General features: G+C 43.5%; 2 protein-coding genes across 2 annotated transcripts in view; one reads left to right on the plus strand and one right to left on the minus strand.

Annotated features, from left to right (window-relative positions):
- LOC141984538 (sulfotransferase 6B1-like) overlaps positions 1-3,254 on the minus strand; it is a 35,126-nt gene extending 31,872 nt beyond the window's left edge. The window contains 3 exon segments of the mRNA XM_074947614.1: positions 2,495-2,557; positions 2,652-2,739; positions 3,234-3,254. Coding sequence (XP_074803715.1) covers positions 2,495-2,557; positions 2,652-2,739; positions 3,234-3,254 — 172 coding nt within the window.
- A 2,972-nt stretch (positions 3,255-6,226) lies between these two features.
- Positions 6,227-11,507, plus strand: NANP (N-acetylneuraminic acid phosphatase). Its single transcript, XM_074947075.1, has 2 exons — positions 6,227-6,357; positions 7,711-11,507. The coding sequence occupies exons 1-2, from the start codon at positions 6,268-6,270 to the stop codon at positions 8,434-8,436; spliced, it is 816 nt and encodes a 271-aa protein (XP_074803176.1). The 5' UTR covers positions 6,227-6,267; the 3' UTR covers positions 8,437-11,507.
- The last annotated feature ends 2,836 nt before the right edge of the window (positions 11,508-14,343 follow it).

The following is a 14,343-nucleotide window of genomic DNA, read 5'->3' on the forward strand; positions in this document are numbered from 1 at the left end:
AATTCCACAGGCCAAGCTATTGTTGAACGTGCAAATTGCACGCTAAAAACCTTGCTTGACAAACAATTAAAACAAGGGGAGCTGCGTCTCCAAACCTTAGGAGACATTCAGCAACAACTGCATATCCTTTTGTTTCCTTTAAATAATTTAACGCTGAACGCAGATCAGCAGACCCCCGCGGATCGGCATTTTCACAAATGGAAAGACCGCGTGTCTATTACCATCAGCTGCCCGATCCGCAGTGGCTGGGCCCAGTGCCTTTAATTACTTGGGGTTGGGGATATGCTGCTGTGTTTCTCCCTGCAGGACCGTTGTGGGCTCCGGCCTGGTGTGTGCGACCGGCACTGAAACAGCATGGCGTGGCACCAGGGCTGTCGAACCCCATACCGGATTTTCAGCTGACCTTGGAGGAGACCGTGGTGCCTCCCGGGTCGACAACGGCGGGACCGAAACAGAAGAGGCGTAGCGTCCCAAACCAGCCCGTGACATGGGGAGCAGTAAAAGCATTGGTCGCCGCGGCTCAACGAAGACTGGCAGCAAACCAACAGCCAGAGACTCTTGAGACCTTGTTTGTGGCAATTCTCGCCCAAATTACTGCTAATTCTGTACTGATTGTATGCCTTTTGTACCTGCTATTTCCTGGAGGGGTTGATTCGGGAGCGCTTTCTCCGTTACAGGCCCGAATGACATATAACCTATGGGAAAGATTGGCTTCAATAGCAAATGTTACCCACTTTTGTTTATTTGATTTTGTAGCAGCTGAAGAATTGTTAGGTACGTGCCTTATTTCAGTATGTCATCACCCTGAGGAAACTGGGAATGAGATGATGCTCGCTGCTTACTCGAACCTCTCTTCCCAGTACTCTAGCATGGCTAATCGGGGCCAGGCCAATCACACTTTACCTTCTTAAGCTTATTTTTTGTTGCTGCTGTGTACAATGTATTCCTTTTTGTTAAGGCTTTGTCGAGACCCGCCCTGGCAGGCTCCACGAGTTATGACCTTGTCTGTCTGGGAGTTAATTGGCTTGCAAATGCAAATTGATGGCTACCATGAGATGGCCGAGCACAAATAAACAAAAAAGGAGGGGATGTAGGATTCATAAAGGTTTATGCGCTTGGCAACATTCAGGGCACACCCGGAGTGTTGTGTAGGAGTAGTGCACACACAGCTCCTTTCAAGGGCATCAACCTTGGAATCTCGCCAAGATGATATGAACCATGGGAAGCCTCCCAGGACTGGGCTCAAGGCCCGAGAGCAAGGAATGCGGTAGATAGAAATTGGTAAATAAGAATGTTAAACAAAGCCAGTGTATTCCTTTTATCTGTTGGAGAATGTAATGCACGGGGGGAGAGAGAGAGAATAAAGGGGAAGGTGGAAAGCTGACAGGCAGAAGCCCGTTAGCAGAGACCAGCCTGCTTGCTTGCTAAAAGCTGTGTTCTGTCTTGTCATTGAACCGCCACAACACTGCGTAAGAGTCAACAGTAAAACAAGTTTATTAACTACAAAGAGATGTATTTAAGTGAGTTCAAGTAATGAGGCATAAAAGTCAGAAATGGTTAAAAGAAAAATTTAAAACACGTACTAATATCTACTTAAGACACTATTTTAGTTGCAAAGCAAACTTTCTCACCACATGCTTTAGCAGATTACTGACCAGACTATCAGGTCAAGATTCCTTCCCCTGAGTCCAACAGCTGTTTCCTTTTGTCATCTCAGGTGCAGAGAATGAGATTCACAGGGGAAGCAAGAGAAGTGCCTGGGGTTGTCTGTCTATCCTTTTTATAGCAAGTAGTGGGGGTTTGCCCATTAGTAAGTGGAGAATAAATAAAGATGATAACAAAGGCAAAGATGAATTTAGAGTTGGTAACTTGACTGAGAATTTCCAGACTTTCTGCAGCTCAGGGTTTTCTAAGCTGCAATATACTCGAGATCAGTAATTCTCAACTGGGGGGCCGTGAGCCCTTTCAGGGGGGCTGTGGAGCCCCGTGGCTGAAACCTGGTGCCCCAAACCCCAGCACTTCTGCAAACAGAAGTAAATCTATGCCTATGCCCAAGGGTCCCCCCGCCGGCCCGGAACCCTGAGTTCCCCTCCTGCCCCCACTGGGCCCTGGTGTTTTTACACCATGCTGAAGGGGGCCTCAGCAAGAAAAAGGTTGAGAACCCCTGCTCTAATAACTGACTTTCAAACTTTATTTTTAGGTAACTAGAGTCTTGTAAATTAGTGGTCTATTTACAATTTTAACATAGACAAGGTTTGCATTTCTTCCCAGCTCTCTGCAACAGCAATCAGCTTTTCAGAATGACTGAAAAATTCCCTGCATGGCCCTCAGAACAAAGATCTGAAACTGGCTATCAGTGCCCAGAGATCACAGCTATTAAAATAGAACAAGCACTTTTAAAATAAAACCTTACCAGTGTCACTCTCTGCTCCCCCATCCCACAGACAATCCCCACCTCTATATATACTATTGTAGGCTCTTGCCCACCACCTACCCTCCCCTTTCACTCTCTTCTACCTAAAGATTCTCCTCTCCCTCCCGCTTCTTTCTCCTTGCTCTGCAGATGGTGTGCCGCCCCCACCCAGCCCCCATCACTTCCTCTTTGGTGGGTTGCTCACAGCTCATCCTTCCTCCCCCACTACTTCACCTACCGCTTCCCAACCAATCACCTGGGCTCTCACTCCACGAGCCTTTCTTTCCTCTTCCCAAGGGGTCTCCGGCTTCCTTCCTCCTCTGGATCTGTAGACAGTGTGAAAAAGCCAGAGCTAGGCAGAGAGATCTCTGGATTTACATGGATGTCTACATTCTAGTAGTTGTGCATTTTGTCCCAACAAAATTATGTGCTACAACACAAATATGTGATACAACACAGAAGGTTATGCAGCATATTTTAATCCAATGAGGATACTAGAATTACATTGTGCACAGTGATACAAGAAGGTTTAATGTATTTAAATACAGCATGCACACAGCACAAAACATACTCAAATACTTGATATCTTCACAGCCCCGGCACATACAGAAACCAAGCCATAAGGAAAAAGCTACAATCAATGAAGTAAAGATCTCAAATCAAATTAAATATTCCACCAACAGAGGGCAGATCAGCAATCATGATTGTTGATCTAGGGTTCTAGGCCCATCATTAGAAAAACTAAGCTGCATGGTGACGACACAAATATTGCTACCTGCCTACACTCCTGCTGGACTGACTCTGAGATTGGAGGACCAACCTTTATTTCAATGAACCCCATCGCTTTTGGCTTGTGATGCTTGAGGGGGTAAGGATGTGGATTTCATTATATCCTCTCTTTTTGTCTCGGATGTATTATTCAACATTAGTAAGGATGGCAGACCTGTTTTATTTGCTTTTTTTTTTTTTTTTGGTACCTGGAATAACATTTCTCTTCTATTTCCCCCCAGGACCAAGAAATGATAGTGGTTTGGGTTCAGTAAGCCAATGTCCCTCCAGGTTTGTCAAGACACTCATTCAAAAGACTAAATATAGTCAAATAGAATAGTCTCCACAATGCAAGCCTGGAACTCATGTCCTTACCTGTTTAAATCTACAGCATGTTCATTATCACCACCCGCAACAATAGCCATGAAATTATTATCATCCCCCAGCATGAGCTCCTCATTCAATTAGGGTATGTCTACACGGCAAAGAAAAACCCACAGCCGGCTGACTTGGACTTACAGGGCTCAGAACACAGACCCCGACTTTTCAAAGTGCCGAGGGGTGTTCGACCCCCCAGCTCCGCCCCAGGCCCTGCCCACACTCCACCCCTTCCCCCAAGGCCCCACCCAGACCCCGCCTCTTCCTGTCCCCACTCCACCCCTGCCCCACCTCTTCCCACCCAGCCCTGCCTCCTCCCCCAAGCATACTGCATCCTTGCTCCTCCCCCCTCCCTTCCAATCTCTTGCACGCCGCAAAAGAGCTGATTGCGGTGGGCGGGAGGTGCAGGGTGGGAGGGGGAAGCGCTGATCCGCAGGGCTCGCCGGCGGGCGGGAGGTGCTGGGGGTTTGGGGAGGAGCTGATAGAGGGGCTGCCGGTGGGTGCTTAGCACCCACCATTTTTTCTCAGTGAGTGCTTCAGCCCCGGAGCACCCACAGAGTTGGCGCCGATGGCTCAGGCTGCGGTGAGGCTGTTTCTACTCTGTTGTGTAGACTTTCAGGGTTCGTTCTAGAGCCCAAGCTCTGGGACCTCACTGGTCCAATAGCCCTGGTTCCAGCCTGAGCCCAGATATCTACACAAAGTGAAACAGCCCCAGCCCCGCAAGCCCGAGTCACCTGGCACGGGCCAGCTGCAGGTGTGAAGTTGCTGTGTAGACATACTCTTAGATATTCCAAAGGCAGGCCACACTGAGGAACATGCAAGCAGCAATAACTCTTAAGCACACCTTCTCAGTCTTCATCTGCAGCTTGCCACCAGTGTAGTGCAAATTATGGGAAATGCATCATTAAGGTGCAGAATTTTCCTCTCATAAGAAGGGCCACACTGGGTCAGACCAAAGGTCCATCAACCCCAGTATCCTGTCCTCTGACAGTGGCCAATGGCAGGTGCCCCAAAGGCAATGAACAGACAGGTTATCAGGGCATAGATCACTTGATGTCACCCAATCCCAGCTTCTGGCAAACAGAGGTTAGGGACACCATTCCTGCCCATCCTGGCTAACAGGTCCATCAGTGGCTATCTTCCATGAATCTATCTAGCTCCCTTTTGAACCCCATTATAGTACTGGCCTTCACAACACCCTCTGGCAAGGCATTCCAGAGGTTGACAGTACGTTGCATGAAAAAATACTTTGTGTTTGTTCTAAACCTGCTACCTATTAATTCCATTTGTTGGTCCCTTTTTCTTGTATTATGAGGAGTAAATAACACTTCCCTATTTACTTTCTCTATACCAGTCATGATTTTATAGCCCTCTCTCATATCCCCCCTTAGTCGCCTCTTTTCCAAGCTGAAAAGTCCCAGTTTTATTAATCTCGCCTCATATGGAAGCCGTTCTATACCCTAATCATTTTTGTTGCCCTTTTTTGAACCTTTTCCAATTCCAATATATCTTTTTTGAGATGAGGCAACCACATCTACACACAGTATTCAAGGTGTGGGCTTACCATAGATTTATATAGAGGCAATATGATACTTTCTGTCTTATTATCTATCCCTTTCTTGATGATTCCCAACATTCTGTTCGCTTTTTTGACTGCCGCAGCATGAGTGGATGATTTCAGAGAACTATCCACAATGACTCCAAGATCTCTTTCTTGAGTGGTAACAGCTAATTTAGACCCCATCAGTATATATGTATAGTTAGCATTACGTTTTCCAATGTGCATTACTTTGCATTTATCAACATTAAATTTCATTTGCCATTTTGTTGCCCAGTCACCCGATTTTGTGAGATGATGAGGGGCCCATTTCATAACCCCAAGGTCTGCCGTGCCTGCCACATGGTGGCACCACTGTGCTCCGGACTGGGTATGGAGCAAGGTGGTTGTGGCTGTGCTCAGTGAGGGGGCAGAGGAAATGTGGCATATGGTGGGGTTGGCATTACTGTGCACAAGGGATGTACCTGGAGAGGATGGGCTCCGGCGGGGCTGTCAGACTCCTGGCTGTGCAGAGGGCAGGGGATATGGGGGGAGGCCGTAGCTGTGCTCACGGCAGGAGATGTACAGGGGCTACCACGGCTGTGCCCCGGGCAGAGGGCGTGGGGGAGGTAGTGGGGCTGCCGTGGCTGTGCCCAGGGGAAGGGGAGGGACTGTCATGGCCTTGCCCAGGGCAGAAGGTGTGTGGGAGGCAGCCACAGCTGCGCCCAGGGCAGGGGATGTGTGTGGCGGGGGCTGCCAGGACTATGCCCAGGACACACGGTGGAGGCGGCCAGGGCGACGCTCGTTCCCTAACGTCAGACTAGCACCCTTATCACCGCTCCACCCTTTATCCGGGCGGCGCCAGCGCGTGTCTACGGAGAAGAGCTTCGTGGCAGGAAACCCGCCCCCGCCACCGCGGGTCGGAACCAGAACCCAACAGGGCCCGCTGCGCGCGCAACCACGTAAGCCGACAGAGCACACGCCGCCCGCGAGCACGCGGTCTCGCGCTGTTTTGGTCTCTCCTTGCCCCACCCCGCTCCGCTCCCGTTCTCTTGGCCACCCTGCTGGGAATCCCCTGAGAGACCCGCAGCTCTCGCGAGATGTAGAGGAGCGCGCGGCCGGCCGAGCGCAGCAGCGGCGGCGGCGGCGGCGGCGCGGGCGCGAGGCTGCGATGGGGCTGCAGGGGGTCAAGGCTGTGTTCTTCGACTTGGACAACACGCTCGTCGACACGGCCGCCGCGGGCCGGCGGGCCATACAGGAGGTACCGGCCCGGGCTGGCTCGGCGCGCAAGGGTGACACCACCAACTCCGGGAGGGGCTGCTCCGCCCCCGCCGCCTGTCCCCCACACCTGGACACGGCAGCCCCTCTTCCCTCCGCCCCCATCCCTTGGGCCCGGCAGCCCCTCTTCCCTCCCCCCCCCACACCGCCGCCATCCCCCGGGCACGGCAGCCCCCAAAATTATACCCTGGGGACAGCATCATGTGCTGTCCCATAGCCAGCCCCCCCCCCCGCCCCGTAAAATTATTAACCCCTTCGTCCTGGGCTCGCTGTAAGGCACTGGCGTTTGCCGTGTCCTACACGCGGGGGACACAGTCAGCGATACGTGGCCGAGGGACACCTGACATTACCCGCTCTGGGCGGGTTGTGGCTACGTGGCTGTGCAGAGGATTAAGGGGAAATAACAAGTTCGCTTGCACGCCGAGTGGGCTACCTGGGTCAGAGCACACGGATGGGGGCTGTGTGCCCACTAGGTGGCCCAGGAACGAAGGGGTGGGGAGCAGGCCGAGTGGCGGCTCAGTGCTGCTGAGCTGACTTGGGAGGTGATTGTAGATCTGCCAAAGCAACGTGGAAGAGGGAGGTGTGTGGAAGAGGGAGGTTCGTGTACGAAGCATTATGCTGCTTGGGGCTATTTCTGGCGAGGGGCAGCTTACACACCATTCCTTGCTTAGGGTTTTCAGTAGTGCCCATCCCTTTCATATCTGAGGCCTTACTTTAGTCATCCTAAATAAAGGTTGCATAATCAGGCTTTGTGTGTTACTGTTTGTGATTTTGTCGCAGAAATTACAAGGCTCTGAAGTTGCCATCACTTATTGATAGAGTATTAACCAGTTTCTTCAGAGATTTATAACAGCTTAGACCATGGGTCTGAAAACCACACTATCACACATTCAGCATTAGATTGTGCTAGACCCTGTGGGAGTATGAAGGATTAACCCCCCCCCCCCCCGCCGAGGTTTCCCTAATGTGGTCATATTATGTGTATGTTACACTCAGGGGTGAAGTAATTTACTGTCTCTTGCTCCCTCCCACCTACCCTCTGGTGTTGGAGGGAAGCCAAAGCACAGTACCTTCTGAGGGCTCCTCCTGATGCAGTGGAGCTATGCTTATGGGTTTGTTTTTTTATTAATTCTGTGATACATCACTTCAAATTATGGGCCAGATTCTGCCATCCTTACTAATGTTGAATAATACATTATTCAAGGAGTAACCCAATTTATTTCAGTGGGACTGCTGTGAAAGAAAGTAATACTTCATGTAAGCCAGGGTGGTAGAATCTGGCCCTTAGTGTGTAATGCTTTATTGTAACCTTCCTTTCCCTTTACATTTGTTAAAGGTAATAAATGTCTTGCAGTCAAAACATCAGTGTGATGAAGGAGAAGCTCACATGATTTGTGATAAAGTCCAAGAAAAACTCCTCAAAGAGTGTCATGATCCAGCTAAGGTGTGCATTACTGATTTAAGGATCTCACATTGGGAAGAAGCAATACAAGAAACAAAGGGTGGTGAGGCTAATCGAAATCTGGCGGCAGAATGTTATTTCCTGTGGAAAACTACACGCCTCCAGCATCTAACCCTAACAGAGGACACAAGAAGCATGCTTACTGAACTTCGAAAAATGGTCCGCTTGCTTTTATTAACTAATGGAGACAAACAGACTCAGAGGGAGAAGATTGAAGCGTGTGCCTGTCAACCATACTTTGATGCCATTGTTGTGGGAGGAGAACAGAAAGAAGAGAAACCAGCACCATCTATATTTCTTTATTGTTGTGATCTACTAGGAGTACAGCCTTGGGACTGTGTGATGGTTGGTGACTCACTAGACACAGATATTCAAGGAGGCCTGAATGCAGGTTTGAAAGCAACTGTCTGGATAAATAAAACAATGACAATGCCAGTAAACACTTCCCCAGTACCTCATTATATAATTTCTTCTGTTCTTGATCTTCCATCGCTCTTACAGAATATGGACCACAAAATGAATGCTAACTTAGAAACCAATAAGATGGTTAGTATTAATGACGTACATGACAGTGCCAATGTAGAATCTAAGAAATTCTAAGTCCTTAGCCTGCTAATGTTTTTGGTGAAAGTTTGGCCCTAAAATCTTACACATGTAAACATGTTTACTCAAACAGTGGATGTGTGAGTAAGAGTATATTTATGAGTGGAGTTCAATAGAAGAAAAGTATTGAATCTTGTTATTGATCAAAATTTTTGGAAAAGAAATGAAGTATAAGTGCAATTATTTTAAATTTATGCTCTACTTCTGGAAATTACTGAGAGACTTTTTAGTATAGGTCAGAGACAACCATGCTTATCAGTCTTTTGCTTTTGCAATGAAAACGGAAAAACCTCCATGTTTTTGATTTTCATTTTGGTTTGCTGGCTTACATATTTAGCAGGAATTTCAGTCATAAAAGATTGTTTGTGGTGTATAAAACAGTAGAAGGTGGAAGAGAAATATGGTAGAATTCTAGGTTCTTCACAGTCTAATCTATAAATTTCTCAGTAAGGATTAAAATGAATTTCTCCATTTGAAAAAGTGATTGGATCTGGTACATAAAGCAGCCCTTTCTAAAATTTTTGACTTTGCTTTTTGGGCGAACTTATTGACTTTGTAATTTTGGAAGCTAGTGACTATTTTCACAAATTTTGCAGAGACTGTTCTTAGATAAGACCCAGATCCCTGTCAGAAAAATACATATATGTACACTTCAAAGCTTGCATATGTATAGGGGACCATTCATCAGCAGGGCTTCGTGGATAGAGTTTTGTTTTAATCACATACATGTGTATGCACTAAAACAGTATTTGTAATGCAGATTATGATTTACGTTGCACTGTATTGTGAGTTAACTGTTTTTTTGGACATTTGCAATGGTCTTTGCTCAGTTTTGTCTAATATTCTTAAAGCTTATGCAGTTGTTCAGTTTGGTTTTATTAGTGAATTTTGATCAAACTTTGGTCTTGTAGTTGGCTCAGGAAGGTGCAGGGGTCTACCCACTTGGAGCCAGTTACAGGTTTGGAGCCTTTCTGACTACTAATTCCATTGCTGTAGAACCTTTCCAAATTCTAGCTTCTATATATACTTCATCTGTACTCACTTTGAAAAATTGTGTACTAGTAAAAAAATAAGTGGTTTGCATGACTTTTCCAGGAACTTGAATTCAGGTATAGGATGTAATACTGGATAAACAGCTTCACACTGTACACTATTGACACTGGATTTAGAAGATTACCCTGTTTATGCCATATTATAACACTACTCTTCCTCCACAAATTTATTTAATTTTGCTGTACTTAATTTCCCTCCTTAGGAAACACCTCTTTTTTTAAAGAATGTAACTTCTCACACTTCAAAAATACGAACATTTGGGAGTATCACATTTTAATTTTCATATTTTTAGAAATTGGGATTAATACATTTATTGGAAGCATTGCACATTAACACCCATGCCTGTGTTTACACTAGGTCAAATATCTGTCATTATGTGATGGATCACAAATGTCATGTTTTAAAAAATGATCATCACAATTGATAGTTATACTTTGGATATGTGTTTGAGTTAGGATAAAAACATTTCAGACTTGGAGAGTCATAGAATACCATAAAGCAAGGAAACCTACCAGAAAGTGTAGAAGGACATGTCTACATGAGAAAACTGCATCAGTTGAACCTAAGGTTTAAATTTAAACCTATTTTAAACTTGTGCAGTGCCCTGCATAGACTTATTTTGGTTTAAATGAGGCTTTTTTAGTTTAACTTAAATTGATTGGCAACAGAGGAAAGCTAAATCAAAATGTCATTCCTAAACTGAAATAACAGTGTCTGTGAAGGATTTTGCACTTTAAATTGATTTGTAAAAGAAAAGTTAAACCAGTTCAACTTCTTCATTTAGACAGTGCTAAGGAAGGACCTCAAGGAGCAAACTGCCAGAGCCATACAGAACAATCAGTTAAGGAAAAGCCTGCACTACCTAAGTCTTTAACATAGTTATGAGCAAAAATTAAGAAGGAAGGCAAGGCCTAAAATGGGGCTTATATGAGCAATAAAATGTATCCAAAAGGTTAGATGGTGTCACCAAGTATTCAAAGTTTAGGCTGTTGGCTTGGTTCTGTAAATGAAGACTGTTTAATAATAATAAAAAAAACTGTTTACCACAGCCTCCCAAGATTTGTTACACTAAAAATCTATTGTTTGTATAGCACCCAGCAGAAGGAAAGCCCAGTCTGATAAGGGCCTCTGAGTGCTAGTGTAATAAAAAAGAATCCATAATTATGGGATGAGGCTCTGGACTGCAGATGTCCATGGAGCCACAAGGCCAGATCCTCAACTGCTGTAAATTTGTTTTAGCTCCATTGACTTCAACTGAACTACAACTATTTATACAAGTTGAGGATCTGTCTAATACTTTTTCTTGCCAATAATGCATCATTCTGCCTTGGGCTGCTGCGCCTGCTGGCGTATTTATTGTCTCACTCTGCTTTAGAGAGGAACATTGTTATTTCTGCTTTGCACATGGTCAGTGTCAAATTATCAAAAGAAGAAAGCACAGTAACTGCATACTCAGCTACATAGGGGCCACACATATTTTTCCTTCATTGCTGAGTACTGTACCAGGATACATGTAGCTACCAGTCTGCACTTTAGCTACTATTAATTATTACTATGCTGCTATAAAACAAGAAAAATGTAGAACATGTTATTTTTTCCTATATAAGGTACTTTCAGAGTATCAGTCATCATATCTAGCTTATCTGCATGTCAAACTGGCAGGCTGGTTTTCTTGAGATTGAGCTCTTCCAAAATGCCAATTGAAAGAAAAAAACCAGCTGGATCATTTTTATGAGAAAAGCAACAAAACAGGACAGTGTAACAGTCTATATTCAGTGGATTTCTGGTTTTGCCAAGTCTTTATTAATATAACCAGGCAATTAAAAAACAAAATAAAAAGGTTCCTTTAAGATATACTTTCAAAATATACTAAAATTCCACCTGCACTTTTACTAAAAATGTTTACTTTGGGAGATAGTTTCTTACGGGAGGCATATTCTGAAATAGTTTGAACTGTGAAATTTTGATTTTTGTGAAATGCTGATCTGGAACGTGTGGTTAACATTGATAAATGACATGCTTTGGGTTTTGAATTGTTAATTTAAAATAAATGATGTGCTTGTCAAATAAAATCTCCTGTTTTTAAAGCATATTTTCCTTGGCTCTTTGTAGATAGAAATGGTACCAATAAAGTATTTTTTGTTTGTTTTTTTTTTTTAAACAGGGCCTGTTTTTCAAAAATAGCAAAGTTAGGCTCCTAAATCAATGGGTCTGATTTTTCACAAGTGCTGAGTAGGTGTGTTTTCCATTGACTTCAGATAAAGTCGTGGGTGGCCCAATTATTAGAATTGTTGATCATTACTGATTTACTAATTTCAGTAGACATAAGTTTCATGTTTGTGTCTTGATAATCCACAATCATCATAATGCATTAAGTATTTACGAGTAGCTGTATGAGGGGTAAATAAACATTTTTGCTAGCACACAGGATATTACAAATATTTTAATGCATTCCAGTGAGCTCTGTTCTGTTATAACAGCTTGCTTGAAACAGATTTGTAGCCTATTGCTTTTATAGTAATTCATTTTTGTTTTGGTTTCAATTTGAAGTACTTATCCCTTGCCCTGCGTGCTTTCAGATAAACTAAAAATGTACAACTACAAAAATAAAAACTATACAAATGCATACTGGACCAACCGTACAAAGCAGAAAACTACTTGCTCCTAATAACTATACATCTGATCACTTGCTAAGCCCCCCCCAAGAAATGAACTTTGTGTAAAGATCTGAAGATTAAGCGCCACCTAGCACCTTTCTCTGAAAAGAAGCAAAAGCACTTTTGTATACTAACTACATAGATAAGTTTGTCAGAATTCAATTTTTATTTTTAAATAACTGACAGATTATTTTTATTGATTTAAATTTTCACAGTTGTGGGAAATTATGGGGGGCAGACTATTATTTAATGACAGATGTTGAGATTCAGAAAGTTAAAGCTTTGTAACTGTTACACACACAAACTTTTGAAAACTTTGCCATTTAGCAGAATTCAGAAAGAATTGGATGTTATAAGTAACAAGAACATCCAGTTCCAATAAAAAATTAATTTAAAAAAAGCAATTAGATTTAGAAGGGATATAAAAATCTCATTCTTGAGGGACTAAAACAGCCTTTAATTATTAGGAGTTGGAAAGAAGCTTTCCCTATGGATAGATTATTCCATCTCAGTCTACTAAAAGTTCCTCCAAAGCTTTAGTATGGGATGCTGTCAGTGACAGGATATTGGACTAGATGAGCCACTGATCTGAGCCATCATGGTAATTTCTGTTCCTAGGAAAGGAGCAAAGTCTTTTTATCCAACAATTTTTCTTTAGATTTAATTTATTGATATCCCTCATCCTTGTTTTCTCTTGCTTTTTTAGTCTGTCATACTAGCTTACTCATGGGAGGCATTGTAAATGATAGGCAAAATTTACTTGGAGAGTGGTATGGCCACTTGAAGTACTACTTCAATGCAGCTGTTGTTGGAGGGGAGTGCATAATCTGTTTATTAGTTCACAGTAATTCTATTCAGCAGTTTGGAAATGGTAGTAAAGAATACCCTAGTCAATCAAAATCACACAGTGAATGAAGATAGACAAAATGTAATCTGATTTTTAGAATATGGCAGGACACTGAAGTTAACACCCCCACACTTACAAAAAGGTCCATGATATCCTTCATGACCAAGGCACCAAATCGTACACACACGCTTAACTTTATGCATTATGAGTAACCCCATGTCACTAATCACAGTAAGTAAAATTACATACATGTGTAAGTAAGTCTTTGCAAGATCAGGGCCCAAATAAGATAATCTTCATTTTGTCTCCTCCAAAAGATTCCACTTTCAGCATAAAGAGCCTAAACCAAAGCCCACTGAAGTCAGTTGAGTGATTCCCACTGATTTCAGAAGGATTTGAACCAGGCCAAAAAATATTGAAATATGTTATTCTCTCAAATGTTAGGTCTGTAGCAAAGTGTTTACGTTCCTTTTAACAATTCTTAGTAGAATATTTAAACAATCACTTTAATTTACTGCTAGCAAAATATTTCTCCTATAAAACTGTGTTTTGGACTCCTTGCCTTCATTACTTAGTTTATTTTGATTTAACATATAAAAATGGATGATCCCTGGCTATAGGTGCTTTGAGAAATCATTAAGGCCAAGATTTAAAAAAAAAAAAAAAAAGTCCATAGGTTGACTGATGGATACTGCTGGCTTCATAGGTATGAGGCAGGTATGTGTTGGTACAATAGCTGAGTGAACCACTATTTTGAAGCATAAGAACTGTGGGAGAGGGGTGTACAATGATTATGAATCAAAAAAATATACTGGGAACAAAGTAGTCAAAAGTGCGCATTCGTAATGGGACTTCATGTGGTCCTGAAGAAGCCAGGATGCACAACTATTTCTGATGTAAACACAAATGCAGCTTGGTATAAATATTTATTATTTAACCTTTGTATAGCCGTAGTGCCTAGAGGCCAAGCAGGTCAGGACCCTATTGTGCTAGGCACTGTACATCCCTATAGTGATGCCAGTCCATGCCTCAACCAGCTAAGTCTAAAAGAATAGCTATGTACAGTTGTAAGATTGTATAAGGTAGTCTAATAAGACGCATTCTTAATTTTTGCAGTCATTGATAACAGGACATTGACTCTTTGCAGTTCTCTCTTGTTAACTTCACTAGAAGTAGGATCAAACTAATGGGGCATGATTCTTCCATTGCAGCATACAAGTAACTCCATCTGAAGTCAATGAGACTTACATATATCCTGTGGGCGTAGACTCTGGCTCATTGTCTGTATGTTTCTGGCTGTTCTCAAGGAATGATCCAGGACTAGAGTTGTGGTTGTCCAGGGGGCGT

The sequence above is a fragment of the Natator depressus genome, chromosome 3, assembly GCF_965152275.1.
Source record: "Natator depressus isolate rNatDep1 chromosome 3, rNatDep2.hap1, whole genome shotgun sequence".
Taxonomy (NCBI): Eukaryota; Metazoa; Chordata; order Testudines; family Cheloniidae; genus Natator; species Natator depressus.

Bases quoted from the DNA above. Each gene is read 5' to 3' on its own strand.
- NANP (XM_074947075.1), top strand. From the start codon at position 6,268: ATGGGGCTGCAGGGGGTCAAGGCTGTGTTCTTCGACTTGGACAACACG. The intron at 6,358-7,710 runs GTACCGGCCCGG...CATTTGTTAAAG, and splicing joins GCCGGCGGGCCATACAGGAG to GTAATAAATGTCTTGCAGTC.